This window comes from Balearica regulorum, chromosome Z, assembly GCF_011004875.1.
Source record: "Balearica regulorum gibbericeps isolate bBalReg1 chromosome Z, bBalReg1.pri, whole genome shotgun sequence".
Taxonomy (NCBI): Eukaryota; Metazoa; Chordata; class Aves; order Gruiformes; family Gruidae; genus Balearica; species Balearica regulorum.
The window spans coordinates 21,020,289-21,035,167 of record NC_046220.1 but is presented as its reverse complement, the minus strand read 5'-3'; the positions used below and the strand labels follow the sequence as shown (position 1 = coordinate 21,035,167).

The 14,879-nt window shown below is 39.7% G+C and overlaps 1 protein-coding gene across 4 annotated transcripts in view; it reads right to left on the bottom strand.

Moving 5' to 3' along the window:
• The window catches only part of CSNK1G3 (casein kinase 1 gamma 3), a 98,510-nt gene that overhangs the window by 49,284 nt on the left and 34,347 nt on the right, over positions 1-14,879 (bottom strand). For all 4 annotated transcript variants that reach the window (XM_075741094.1, XM_075741096.1, XM_075741097.1 and 1 more), the window contains exons 4-5: positions 14,800-14,840; positions 5,515-5,584 (exon numbers count right to left, since the gene is read on the bottom strand). In XM_075741094.1, coding sequence (XP_075597209.1) covers positions 5,515-5,584; positions 14,800-14,840 — 111 coding nt within the window. The remainder of the gene's footprint in view (positions 1-5,514; positions 5,585-14,799; positions 14,841-14,879) is intronic.

Sequence of the window (14,879 nt, the reverse complement as noted above, 5' to 3'; positions counted from 1 at the left end):
CAGATGGGTCCTGCCCTTTCACGGCTTCATGGCATTAGGGTACGCTGTGCACCGGCATCCACGGGAGCCTTACACTCCTGGGAGTCTGATATGCTGGGCCATCGAATCCACACAGTTCAATAAATCCAGCTGTCCCTTTCCTGCACCTTGCTGCAGGCAGGGTGCCTCTAGTCCTGGTCATAGTATTCCTTGCCGACAAACGCGTTTGTGTGGCACATGTGGGTTTGAATCTCACCCTTGTTACTCACTACTTCTAAATACGAATCAGGAGCTCCTTCCATAAGACCAGAAGTAAGATCATTCCTCCTACTCTGTCTGGGGAACTGCCCGCTGGAGACTGGAGCAGCAATTTTCCTGGAAGAACCCCCATTTGAAATTTTTTTTCCTAGCAATTAACATACTCATCCCTCTAGGATTGAAGCAGGTTTTCCATCCCACTTCCTCATGTCCTCTCCGAGGTCACACAGGTAAAACCAGAGTGCCTCATGGTGCATAACCTCCATATCCTCTCTCCTGAGTGGAGGAACACTTACTCGTAATAGCTGAGATACTGGTCCGTAAAAGAAGGGACATATCCTCTCTGATTTGCCAGACCTCCTGGGATAGTTCCTCAAACAGGTTTTCGGATTTTTCAGACAGTCTTTCCATGGCTGAGACACAGGACCATAGTGGGGGAGGAGATATTTTCTTCATATTGCTGGAACTGGCCAACCACTTCTCCCACTGTTGGTGCCTCTTCGTCTTTCCAGGCCCGTACTGCCAATGATTTGGCATATGTTGGTGGTGCACTCTGTGCACACCTCCACCATGTGGGTCAGGTACGTTGGACTTCATCAGGATCTGTGGGTAACTGCACATTGTCTGGGTCATAATAAACCATCTCCCACATGGCTAATTCCCTCAGGTACTGGACAGCTCTCTCTGTGGTGGTTCACTTGCCTGGGTAACATAAAACCTGTTCTTTGAAGGGGTACCTCTCCCCCATGCCTGACAAGAGTCACTTCAGAGGCTGAGGGCTTGTGTCCCTTTTCCAATTGCCTGGTCAATGACCCTTTCTGGGACAGGGATCCCAGCTGCTTGGCCTCCCTACCCCCTAATTCCAGACTACTGGCACCGCTATCGCAGCATTGGAGCAGCCAGGTGACAACTTGCTTGTCTAATGGACAAGAGAAATCTTTTCGCATATCTTGCAGCTCACTCAGAGACAGGGATCAGGTGGTTATCTCTGGTTCTGTCTCTTCCTCCTGATCTTGTGATGGCCCTGTTTCATCATCCTTTACTAAATGAGTTGAATTTCCTGTTCATTTCTTCTTATGTATAGAGGTGACTGACACCAGCATGGGTTCGTTCTCTGGTTCAGCTGCAGTGTTTATTGCCAGGGTTTGAGTAGCTGCAGTACCTGTCACCTGGGTTTATCTCCAGGTGGTATGCTTAAATATTTGTTTAACCGTAAACAAGACCTGAACCACATGCAGGAGACTTAGGAATAGAAGTGTGCTGGTCTGAACATCCCAAGGATACTCAACATTCTCAAGAGCTATTGTAATTAGCTCTTGGAGAAGAAGGGGAAGGTGAAGGAAGGTGTCTCCTCCCCATATTGGCTCTCTGAAGAGAAAAAGTAAAAAAGTATAATTATTAAGTTTCTGACAGATGGCTCCCGAAGTACGGAGATGAAACCACTGCTGTCGCTCTGCTTGCCACCTGCTGCATACAGATAAAAAACTGGTCTGACTACCAATGATTTTATCATACCATAAGCCCGTAGTACACTACACAGCAGAGCAATAACCATAATCCAATGCTCAGAGGCGATAAACCACACATAAACATTGATAACCAGTGTATATGGCAAGTAAAGTGTTACACAACACAACTTTGAGAGCAAATAAAACATTGTGACCAGTAACAGTTAAACTAATATAATAAATGCTTATAACAAATTTGTTTTAACATGCTCTGGTCAGATCTGTAATTATCTCAACCCTTCATGCCCCACGTTGGACACCAAAAAGGACTGTTGTGCTTTAGCCCCAGCTGGTAACTGAGAGCTACACAGCCGCCCCCTCACCCCTCCTCCCGACAAGTGAATGGGGAGGAGAATGGGGGAAAAAAACAACTCATGGGTTGAAATAAAGACAGTTTAATAGAGTAACAAAGAGAGAATAAATATAATAACAACAACAACAACAATAGTAATAATAAAACAAGTGATGCACAGATACAATTGCTCACGACATGCAGAAAAAACAAAACCCGATGCCCAGTCTGTTTCCGAGCAGCAATCCCACCTTGCAGCTAGCTTCGCCAGTTATATTCAGAGCAAGACATTACATGGTATGGAATATCCCTTTGGCCAATCTGGGTCAGCTGTCCTGTCAGTGCTCTCCCAGCTTCTTCTGCACCTGGCAGCATGTGAGAAGCTGAAAAATCTTTGACTTAGTGTAGATGTAACAACTACCTAGCAATAACTAAAACCATCAGTATGTTATCAACTTTATTCTCATACTAAATCCACAGCACTATACCAGCTACTAGAAAGAAAATTATCTCAGTCAAACCCGGGACATATAAAAAGCCAAAAATATAAGTCACAAGGTCATTAGAAAATAAAAAGGGATATTATAAGTAAGTAGACAAGTACTGGCTGGAGATAAGGGAATATCAAGAAAGCATACAATTTCAAAATGGTACTCCTTTGTCATGGTTTTGGTCCAGCCAGCAACCAAGCATCATGCAGCCACTTACTCCCCCCACCAGCAGGATGGGGGAGAGCATCAGACGAGTGAAAGTGAGAAAACTCATGGGTTGAGATAAAGACAGTTTAATAGGTAAAGTAAAAGCCGCACAAGCAAACAAAGCAAGACAAGGAATTCATTCACCACTTCCCATCAACAGGCAGGTATTCAGCCACCTCCAGGAAAGCAGAGCTCCATCACACATAACAGTGACTTGGGAAGACAAACACCATCACTCCGAATGTCCCACCCCTTCCTTCTTCTTCCACCCAGCTTTATATGCTGAGCATGACATCATATGGTATGGAACATCCCTTTGATCAGTCTGGGTCAGCTGTCCTGTCTGTGTCCCCTCTCAACTCCTTGTGCATTCCCAGCCTACTCACTGGTAGGGTGGTGTGAGAAGCAGAAAAGGCCTAGTACACTGCTAGTACCGTGAGTAATTACTTATCAGTAAAACCTCCTATCTGCTCACAGTTACAATACTTACAATTTCTTCCAGCAATGACAGCTATTTTTATACCTTCTATGATAGACTCTTCCACTACTTGTACAATGAAGACACACTTCCTTCAATTTACTCTCTGACAAAAGTACAACCACTGCCCATAAAGCAACACTATCTATACAGCTAGATCTGGCATAAGATTTTTAGTTATCTCCTTTTCTATGTAGGAAGGATCAGCTGCTTACTGAATTTATCACTAGGCCCATGAACTTTCTACCACTATGCTTTCCAACCGTTCATGTGACAAAATTTCTCAAATCTACGCTTGACAGTAAAAATGTCACAAAAAGTCAGTAAAACCAATTGCCTCATTTTACATGAGGACAGAAATTATATAATTCTGCAACCTTTCTTCTGAAAGAATCTTAGGCTGCAGAATCTCTTGGGCTTGAGGGCCAAGCTCCTGCAAAGACGGGAAAAGGGAGAGTGCTGCAGAAAACAAGGAATCAGCAATTTTTTTTAACTTCTCTCTAAGAAGCGACGAACATGAATATTACTTTCTTCATGATGTGTCTTTCCCACTGTTGTGGTTTAACCCGGTCAGCAGCTAAAACAACCACACAGCCATTTGCTCACTCGCCCCTCACAGTGGGATGGGGGAGAGAATCAGGAAAAAAAGTGAAACTCACAGGATGAGATAAAGACAGTTTAGTAGGACAGAAAAGGAAGATTAATAGTAATAATGATAATATACAAAATAAGTTATACACAGTATTGCTCACCACCTGCAGACCACCAATGCCCAGTTAGTTACCAAGCTGCTGTCTAAACCCCTGGCCAGCTTTCTCCAACTTATATACTGAGCATGATGTCATACGGTATAGAATATCCCTTTGGCCAGTTTAAGTCAGCTGTCCTGGCCGTGTCCCCTCCCAGCTTCTTATGTACATTGTACCCTGATGACTTTCTCCAATTAGCAAGTATATAAGACTCAATATTTTGACCAGACATCCTGCAACTTAATTTTCCATCTATGAAGAAGAACATACAATGTTGTGTCTTGCAAAGAGTTATATCTAAAGATTCATGGTTGCAGAGCATTCATACCAGATCAAAAAAAGTTCTATATGAATTTAAAGTATTGGAAAGTATGTTTCCCTAGAGACAGTCTTTAAAGCAGAGCACAAAATTTTGAAAGCTACCTATCTAGAGAAACACTGCCCAGTCTGCATATCAATGAATATATGATCCTGATTTTTTTTAAATAAAAGTAGTATTTAAAAAGTATTAAAAGTTATCATAACACATACATTCAAGACAAGAAAATGAAAGTAGTATGGACATGTTCATTTTGTATTCCTTGACTTTCAGAGATGACTTTTCAGCTTAAATAGTATTTTACTGTAGTTTAAGCATGACTTTAAAATCACCATTACAAAATCCAAGCTGCCTTTGACAGGAAAAAGGTGTGCATGTAGAAAACAACTACTAGTAGTCCATTTTATATGAGAAACTTCTACATTAGTAAAAAGTGCAAAAGTAATGAACTAAATGACCTACAAAAAAATATTCTAGGAATTAAATAATTTTAAAATTTCCATTTTCAAGGAAAATACATCATAAGAATTTTTCCTAGGGTATACCTGATTTAGGGAAGATTTCTTCTGATTTTCTTAGTTTAAGAAGCTTCACATCTTGCTAACTGACTATATACAGTTTTGTTAAAGGCACAAAAATATGTGAGAAGTTTTAGGTATTGCTCACCTATAAAAGCAAAAGATGATAAATGGATCATTGATAGGACCATCATAAGAGTATTTCTGGATGTAAAAGCACCAAGGGGAACAAAATGAGAAATTCAAATCTTAAACTACATTTAAACTTTTTTAAAAAGTATTTAAGAAGCTTGTCAATGGAAATAAAGTAAAACTGAGACTGAAGCTATTTAAATATCACAGTAACTTTAAATATAAATATGTGAGTAGCAGATTAGCAGTTTGGTCATTTATAGTGTTTATTCAAAGAGAACGCACTAGTAGTACTCTAAGACAGCTTAGTTTAAGGTATATCCAATATGCACACAAATTCTGTGATATTTAAGACTTATTAAATAGTCTTAGGATTTCACAGACACACTTTCCAGAGTGGAAAAAAAAATCTTACAATACTAGAAAAATATATATATTAATCCACTGACTCATTGGACTTTTTTCTACTTTAAGTAACTAGGGACACTTTTATTATAGAGATTTATACCTCTAAATCATAAAACTTCTGTGAAAAATTTATCCTGGATTACATTACAGTAAAATGCATGACACTGCTTTTTACCTCCAGATCCTAGCTGCTTGTAGAATCTGTATTCCAAATGTAGCTGTGGTGCTCTCGACTTCATTGGCTCCTGATTTAAAAACAAAAACAACATTTAAAACAAAGCCTCTCTGCCAAAGCCTAAAAACTAATACACTAATACCAGCTGAACTAATCCTACTGCTTCCAAGCCACATGGAAAGTTTGAATGCTTCTTCTAAAATGACTGGCAATTAAGAAATTAAGAAACTGAGAAACCTAAACCTCAGTCAGGTGAGACTAGAGCATAAGGGAACATTTATATCATGTATTGTTCCACGCGACTGGGGTCCAACATGCAAACCCTACCACAGACCCACAATGAAATAGCTAAAAAATAATCTGTCTCTCCAAATCACATGGGTGATGTGTCTTGCAGCTCTCAAAAGGTGGCACTGATACGCAGCTTAACAGATCAAAAAGACTGTCCACACACCTGCTATAAGTACAGATGTATCTTTATTAAAAAAAAAGTTTTATCCTAGGATCTTGACAAAAAATACCAAATCCTTCCACCACATAGTAACAGTTTACCAGAAATTAAGTAGCACCATTGTAAACTATAAATCTGATATAAAAAAAGCACCAGAATAAATCTGCAGTTTAAATCTTTCTTTTCCCAACATAATTTACATAAGTTAATGAAATCTTAGTTCTGTGTTCTACATACTAATATGGCAAAGTCTCAGAGAATAAAGTGACATGAGATTAAGCACAGGTATACACAAGCAGCCTAAATGAAAGCCCTAACTTCTTGAGTATGTCCCTTTGCAAAGTAAAAGGTACATTATCATAAGATCCTTAAAGTAATTTCCTAGACCATCTTTTAGAAGATATGCCTGGTTTCTTGTTATAAGTAACATCTCCTAATGCATCAGTGATAATTTGGACATTAACTGTGCGTTATTCCTACACAGACTGCTACTACTAGAATTGCAGCACGTAATTAGCAAGATTGTTACTACATTTATCAGCAATAATTGATACAGCTGGATGTCAATTTTCAGGAAGAGTTTGGACATGATGCTGTGAGGCTCTGATAACAAGTGAATGTCGCAAACACCTGTCTTGACATGGACAGGGATGGGCTGATGATGACCAGGGAGTGTTGAACAAGAACGGAGCCTGCGGAGGCAGGATAACTCTTGTGAGACCACTCCTCTATTCCTGAAACACGTAAACAATGACCATCTGTGCCCTGTGCACCATGTGCCTGTGACAGATCACCACTCGGTTGGTCAGCCCTGAAGGGGGGGGGGGGCAGTGAGTCCCCCGGACCCCCACAACCCACCGACTCATTTCTAGAACATTTCTGAACATTCCTGAGCCCATACTGTGCCTGCTCAGTGATGACAGTCCACCGCCTATGGGGCGGGCACATCGGGTTATACGAAGTGGAAACATAAGTTTTCGGCGGACGCCCACCACCTGAAGACTACAACTATGAGCAGAGAACATCACTGGATCCAAGGGTGGTGATATCTTTTCTCTCTCTCTCTTTTCTTTCTCTCTTTCTTTTCCTCTCTATCACTCTCTTTGTAACTTAATTTTCGGCACATTAGGGTAATATTGTCACATGTTTTGCTAAACCCTTACCTTTCATAGTTCTGCTAAATTTTGAGCATTGTTATGACCTTTGCCAAGCCTCTATCTTTTATAGTTCCACAGAGTTTTAAGTAAATTTATAGTTCGTTTGAACCTCTGAAGTAATTGTCGTCACTTCTCATTACCACGCAGAGAATTAAAAAGTTAACCTCACCCTCCCCCCCGAGTGGGATGGGACAGATGCTCATCTCTTTCCTAACTCCATCTTCTCTAGAAGCTAACAATTTATTAACCTGTGTTGTTTCCCAGTGGTACATCCAGGCCATAGAAACCATAAGTCAATGCACAATGATGAAAAACTTAGTCCTTTTCCTAAACCCATCTTCCTCCAACATTCAGATGTTTCAAATTGCTGCTGCTACAACCAAAGTCCATGTCCAGGTACATTTAAGCATTTGATTTTGCCAGGATGCCAGAAGTTGAGGACCAGAAGTAAAAAAGGCCAACATAACAATTTCTACAAAAACCAAATAGAATTTAATATATGCTTTTTATGCTCCAGAGCATTCATCCCAGCTGAACACTGGAATTCTTTGTAAAGAAGTAAGAACTTTCTAAAACAAAGAAGTGTTGGTCCTTCACAAACTGAATTACTAAGTAAGACTAACTAGGCCACCTAAAGGTCCTACTTACAGTTTATGAGAAGAACACATAAAATTTATTGTCATAAATACATGCATAAATATTTACATACATGTAAATGTAGGCCTAAGTAAATCAGTGCAACTATCAGCCTTCAACACTCAGCTTTCAGAGGCATAAGTAAATACACTATGAAGCATGTTACTGAAACTTTTTAACCTTTTACAAAACCACACAAATTTAGCTACCAGTTTGCCTGCAGTAGTATTATAGAAGTCTGTTAGTTACAAAATATACCACTCTCTACATGCTCTCTAATTAAAGCTTGTAATTCTGCCTGCTAAGAGGAAAATGTTTTAGTCCATAAAACTCTGCATGTCTGCTGAATATACTAAGACAAGACACTGGCTTATGGGCAGTTCAATTTTGTTCACCTTAATTGAAAAAGAATTTTTCACATACATAGGTATACTTTTTCAAATGAATGCTGTTCATGCCAGTCATCAGCAGAAAAGAGTTCTGACAAGCCTCCAGAAGGCAAAAGTTCTCTAACAGTCAAACAAGTCTACCTAGCAACTGCATACTAGCCAAAGACTGAAGTTAAACCCTGTCTAGCAGAGAGACAAATACTTTTACTCCCTCCGATAATGGTGAAAAAATGCAGTAGTATGTACTAGTAGTCCATTTATTGGCTGACAGTCTTCTGGAATTGCCTTATTGTTGTAAAGAGGCTTAGCTATCTTCCTGACTGTTCAGTATCTCCAACATACAAAGGAAATACAATCTTTTGTTCAATGAAATTTGTGAAAAGGCAACCACAATAAGGTCTTCACAAAAAAACCTGTTTTGTTCCTACATATCCCACTTTGCAATATGCAGTAAACTTCTGATAAATAAGAAAAGATAGATAAGGATAAATCAAGACAAAGGTATGTTAAGTGTAATCTGCCACCACAACATGAGTTAAGAGTACACCACTATAACTACATTTTTATGAATAAGTCTAAAAAGCATATTCAAGAATAAAAAAGAAATGGGAAATTATGGTTCTATTTTCATTAGTATTTCAGTACATTCCAGCAACTAAAAAGAAGCTTGGGAACACATAACTGTTCAAACATCATGTTAAACCCAGAGGACTTTGCAGCCAACTTCTCTTACCAAAAGAAATTAGTGTATTTTGTTTACTTAAAAAAGCTCCTGTCTTCACTAAGTATCCTCAAAGAACCGTTTCAGGAGTTCTGCAATCTTCTGTAACTGACCTTCACTACACTGCTTTTACATTCCAGTCTAATTATTTCAAAGCTTCTATATTAAAACATAGATAGCTTCTCTTCCCTGCAGAAGAGCCTTTCTCTCTCATAATGAGGGACTTGTGGTCTTGCTACCATCAAAGAATTAATGTGCAGTCTACTAAACACCAGTTACCTGAGCAGCAGAAACAACAGCTCCTTAGCTTAGAGAGGTTCTTTTGAACCAAGATTTTTCCTTCCTGGGTTTGGGTGTTTGTTTGTTTGGTTTTTTTTTTTTTTGGGGGGGGGGGGGGATATGCTTATACATTCAAACAAAAGGATAACGACACTAGAAATGAGATCTGTTTCAAGTTCATCATGGGAATTTTTTGGCAATTATTTTTGTGCCACAAATACGGAATAAACTACTATGCAATTTCCAAGATGGGCCATTTCCCTTCTAAAGGCCTTTGAGAAAACAGTTTACTTATTCTAACCATAATGTTAGAAATTTTCAAGAACTTTGATGTTAACCCAAAGCACAATATAAACATTCAGCTATTACCTACTTTTCATGGTTTTAGTAATCCAGTGAGAACTCCTACTCAAGTGTATCCTCTGTCTCTGCTTCATATTTTCTTCAGCAATAGCAAACAAAAGCTATTTTCAGGAAAAAAGGTCTTTCAGAGTAGGACTCTTGTTACAGGAAAAGATCAGAGTTGCAGTTGATTTGGATTTACTACAGCCTTCTAGAGAGGTTCTGAAATGGTATCATTCTAGACTACAATAATTCTTTAGAAACAAAAAAGGGAGGAAAAACCATTCCAGCCTTGTAACCAACTGCAATCTTCTTTTCACACATCCTCCACTTAAAATTATAAGGATTAAAATCTTAACAACTGAATGATTAATGAATTAAAGATTACAGATTAAGAGCAGCAGTGACTACCTCCTAACTTGCTATCTTTCACACAAAGACAGAAAAATTGGCTTATTTCCAGAAGCAGCTCAAGCTGAAATTCCTTTAGTTGGTATTTGGTTAGTAGTTAACCATCTTGCAGAAGAGATAAGTTTGGGCAATGGAGAAATTTGACGAAGGGAAAGGGAAGAAGAATGAAGGAGAGGGGAGAGCTGAATAGGAGGTTTAAGTGAAGTAGAGGGTCATGTAAAAAAAGAAGTAAATTTAAGAATAAATGAAAAGGTGAGCAGGAAAGGTACAGTTCATGTACACCAAATAGTTATTGCTGAAGAACTACCCGAGCACAAGATACCAATTTATATACTATAAGACCAGCAGAAATATACAAACACAGCTAGACAGTGCACAATTGATAAAGCCCAGTTCTTAAAAGTGTCACTCCAGTCTGTAAAAAAGTCCGTTCTAACCTTTCAAATCTGAATATCTGTTGAACCAGAACAGGCCATAATGAAACAAGTCAGATTAAGAGTAAGATCCTGGAACTGTTGCCATTTTACCAGAATATATATGCATTTACATATAAATTTTATACATTAAAATGCATACATTGTATGACCCTCAGGTATTAAGTGTTCAAACTATTTCCTTACACAAGTGCTGAAGTTGCCATAAGCATCATAAACAGGAACATAGTTGTATAATTTTGTCCACAAGGGAAACATTAATTCACACAATGAAAAGGTTAAGTCAAAACAGTAGTTATAAAATCCATTTACTTTTAACATCAGAAGCACTCCTGCAAGCTGCTGTGTAAATGCAGCCATTATAATTCATGCTCTTGAGAAAAACCCACACGATCCTCCTGCACTAGAGTATAAGGTTACTATTCATACGCAAAACATCTGGCATAGGAGATGTCTTGCTGCTCACAAGAAAACAGTACATCAACAATGGAATGCTTCCATGAGGAATACAAATATGGTTTTAGTATACTTCAGGAGAGATATTACCACAACCGTACCTGCCAAGGATTTCTGCTCAAACTGGAATACATACATAACTGTATTGGGTCTTGCTGAGCTGGAATTAACTTTCCACATAGCAGCACCCACAGTGCTGAGCTGTGTATTGGTAGCTAGCAAGGTGTTGGTAACACACCAGTGTTTTGGCTACTTCTGAGCGCTGCTCAACACAGCTCAAGGCTGTCTCTCTAAAGTTCTTCCCTCACCAACAGGCTGGGGGTGGGCAAGATCCTGGGAGGGGACACAGCCACGACAGCTGGCCCCTACTGACCAAAGGGATATTCCATACTGTATGACATCTGCTCAGTAATAAAAGCTAAGAGAAAGGAGGAGGAACCCTCCCAGGAAGTGGCTGGACATCACGTGATGATGGGAAGTAGAGAATAAATCTTTTGTTTTCCTTTGCTTCCATATGTGGTGTTTGCTTTTGCTTTCTTAAACTGCCTTTACCTTGAACCACAAGATTTTTTCCATCTTGTTTTTTTCCCTCACTCTGTGTGTGGAGGAGGTGAGCGATAGAGCAGCTCGGTGGGTACCTAGTGTCCAGCCAGAGTCAACCCACCACAGTCCTTTTTGGCACACAACATGGGACATGAGGAATTCAGGATAAGCATAGTAACTGGCAGAAGTAACAGGCAAAACATGGACTGAACAATGTTAGAGAGCAGAATGATCATGGAGAATTTTGGTTGTTGTAATTGTGGTGAAAGGAAGAAGGGTGGATTGTGTGTAAATTGTTCACTTTCATTAGGTGTTGTGATGATGCTATTTTGATTTTGGTGTGGGGAATTATTTTTTGTTGATGTGAGTGAAGTTTCTTAATGCTGTGTGATGAACATGGATTTTAATAATATTTCCTAAATATGTTATTCATAGAGGCAAGGAGTGGAAAGTATTGGGTTTGCGTGGCAAGGTTTTGGTAGCAGGGGGGCTACAGGGGTGGCTTCTGTGAGAAGCTGCTAGAAGCTTCCCCCATGTCTGACAGAGTCAATGTCAGTCAGCTCCAAGACAGACTCACCGCTGGTCAAGGCCGAACCCATCAGCAATGGTGGCAGCGCCTCTAGGATAACATAGTTAAGAAGGAGGAGGGGGGGGAAAACACCAGGACCAATTGCAGCTGTAAGAGAAGATGTGGGAGAAACAGCCCTACAGACCCCCAGGTCAGTGAAGAAGGTGGGGAGGAGGTGCTCCAGGCACCAGAGCAGAGATCCCCCTGCAGCCTGTGGTGAAGACCATGCTGAGGCAGGCTGTCCCCCTGCAGCCCATGCAGGAAGGATGAGGGGGTGTAGCGATTCCACCTGCAGGCTGTGGAGGACCCCACGCCGCAACAGGTGGAGGTACCTGAAGGAGGCTGTGCCCCTATGGGAAGCCCACACTGGAGCAAGCTCCTGGCAGGACCTGTGGCCCCGTGGAGAGAGGAGCCCATGCTGGAGCAGGTTTGCTGGCAGGACTTGTGACCCCATGGGGGACCCATGCTGGAGCAGCTGGTGAAGAACTGCAGCCTGTGGGAAGGACTTGTGTTGGAGAAGCTGGTGGAGGACTGTCTCCTGTGGGAGGGACTCCAGGCTGGAGCAGGGGCAGAGTGTGAGGAGTCATCGTCATCGTAGCTGTCCCCCCTGCACCGCCCCCCCCCGGCCCCCCCGCCCCCCCCCCCCGGAGGAAGGAGCGGCAGAGACAACATGTGATAAACTGACCGCAACCCCCATTCCCTGTCCCCCTGTGCCACTAGCAGGGAGGAGGGAGAGAAATCGGGACTGAAGTTGAGCCCAGGAAGAAGTGTGGGGTGAGTGGAAGGTGTTTTTAAGATTTGGTTTTATTTCTCATTATCCTACTCTGATTCGATTGGTAATACATTAATCTTCCCAAGTCGACTTGGGTTTCCCTGTGATGGTAATGGCTGAGTGATCTCTCTCTGTCCTTATCTCATAGAATCATAGAATGGTTTGTGTTGGAAGGGACCTTAAAACTCATCCAGTTCTAACCCCCCCCACCATGCGGTCTCAACCCACAAGCCTTTTGTTATATTTTCTCTCCACTGTCCAGCTGAGGGGGGATGGGGGGGTTGATAAAGCAGCTTTGGTAGGCATCTGGCATCCAGCCAGGGTCAACCCACCAGTATAATTCAAGTAGCCCCATTCTGGATGGCTAGACTTGAACTACAAACAGGTGCAGAACACAGAGGAAATTAAGAGTGGCTCATTTAGGATAACAAAACAAAGACTGAGCACATAGGCCTAATGACTGGTCTCAAAACACAAAGGGAGTAAGTGCCAGAGATAAGGAAAAATGTGTTAGGCTTACATTTTAAAAGGGACCAGTATGATCTACCTAACTGTCAAAATAAAGTCCTGGCACTGTCTCCAGTAAGAAGAGAACCCACTAATTCTACCTGCTAATAAATGTATTTTTACCTCCTAATGACAATGAAAGATATAGTGTTGATTTTCACTAAGACTTCTTCCATCTGTTGTCTATTGCAATGACGCTATAGCTTTTCATACCACTAATGTAAGAGGACAACTCAAAAAGTTAACCACATATTCAGAGTTATTTAAGCACTACTAGTAAATTATAGACATAGTTTATTACACTGGTTCTTTAGTGACTTCAAAGTTATTCAATAATGATAGTTCAAACATTTTACACAACTGTAAAGGAACAGCTGTACCATTAGTAATTTGGAAACAAAGTAAAAGTTGCCACTGAACAGTATCTTTGAAAGTTGAAATGGGTTAAAATACTAGCTAAGTTTATTAATAGTAACATATATAGTATAAAAATGGTTTTACCAAAATACACTGATCAGATTAAAAAGTTCTCTTGCTCTACATCAAGTAATTAGTGCTTAAAAGAAAAAATCACTATCTTGCAAATTATTTCTGAACACACTTTCTAGTAAAAAGCCTTTAACTAGAGGAATTCTCAGATAATTTTCAAGTTTTACCAGACAATCTGGTATAACCCACACACAATAACCCTCAAAACTGCATCCAACGTTACTCTTTCAAACCATAACTTGGATGCTTTTAAATCTGTAACTACTCCTGAACTAAATATTTTTCTAAGGATAGTGATACAAATATTTTTCAAGAGTTTATTATGTATTTTTGTGACACTTTTTAGATTCCCCATCTAAAGCCATGAATTTCCATCCCCATAGCTTACCTTTCACTTTATGAAACCAAAAATTCACTATACTATGCTATGAAAAATATTCGGTCCTACTGCAGCAACAAGAAATTAATGGAAGTCCTAAAATTCTTTCAATGACAAAAAGTAAACAACTGAATTTTATCTTGAAATACTTTGGTTATGAAAATAGTCATTTACCAAGAAGTTAAAAGTATCCAGAAGCAAAACATGAAGTTAACTGAATATTTCTGATGAAAGATTCATAAAAAGCAGAAAAATGACATATTAACAAAATATCCAAATTTGCCATGCTTGTAAGTGAAGAAAACATTTTACACATCATTGCAAATAAAACAAGATGAAAAACAGTTTGGGGTGGGACTAAGGGTGTTAAAATACTGGCAATTTACAGATTTTCTGGAACTTCTCTAGTCACCTGATGTCAGATTCACATTAAATTTGGTGTTCCTCTAATTGTTGCACAAAAAAGGAATCTACTAGGAAGACTGCTGAGCATATCCTTGAAGCAGTAATCAATTATTATCGACTATACAAACATAGATTTAGCTCTGACAACAGTGGCAACAATTGACACTGGTTTTCTTCAATATGGCCAAAGTATATAATTACATCTATCACTTACTGTTTTCATCTAGTCAGTTGAAAATAAACAAGACTATTAAGGATTTCAATTAAGGAAATCAAACCATTATATATGAAAGGAAAATTCTGATTAGTTTCTCACCCTAAATCCTTTTAAAAAAAAATTACTTACCAGCTTAATTGCCACATATTCACTTGTGTATAAATTTTTTCCTTGAAAAAAAGAACAAAAACAAGAATGTGAGACATTAG